The 255-nt window shown below is 70.6% G+C and overlaps 1 protein-coding gene across 1 annotated transcript in view; it reads left to right on the top strand.

Moving 5' to 3' along the window:
- Mast1 (microtubule associated serine/threonine kinase 1) overlaps positions 1 to 255 on the top strand; it is a 35,862-nt gene that overhangs the window by 35,323 nt on the left and 284 nt on the right. Inside the window, 2 exon segments of the mRNA XM_033757320.1 lie at positions 5 to 251; positions 254 to 255. The exon segment at positions 254 to 255 is cut by the window's right edge and continues 284 nt beyond it. Coding sequence (XP_033613211.1) covers positions 5 to 251; positions 254 to 255 — 249 coding nt within the window.

Raw genomic sequence — 255 nt, 5'->3', positions numbered from 1 at the left:
TAAGGCGGCGCTGAGCCCGGTACAGGAGCACGAGACTGGTCGGCGCAGCAGTTCGGGTGAGGCCAGCACACCTCCGGTGCCCATCGTGGTGGAGCCCGCGCGGCCTGGGGTCAAAACCGAGGCTCCTCAATCTCCAGGCACGGACCACCCCAAGGCACTGCTGGAACCTGCGGCCCAGGCAACCCTGCCACCGGAGGCCCCGCGGGGCCGGGAGCGTTGGGTGCTGGAGGTGGTGGAGGAGCGGACCACGCTGAG

The sequence above is a fragment of the Fukomys damarensis genome, unplaced genomic scaffold (genome assembly GCF_012274545.1).
Source record: "Fukomys damarensis isolate Sample0158 unplaced genomic scaffold, DMR_v1.0_HiC HiC_scaffold_30, whole genome shotgun sequence".
In the NCBI taxonomy this organism is placed as follows: Eukaryota; Metazoa; Chordata; class Mammalia; order Rodentia; family Bathyergidae; genus Fukomys; species Fukomys damarensis.
Note: the sequence above shows the minus strand (reverse complement) of the source record. Positions and strands in the feature narration are given on the sequence as shown.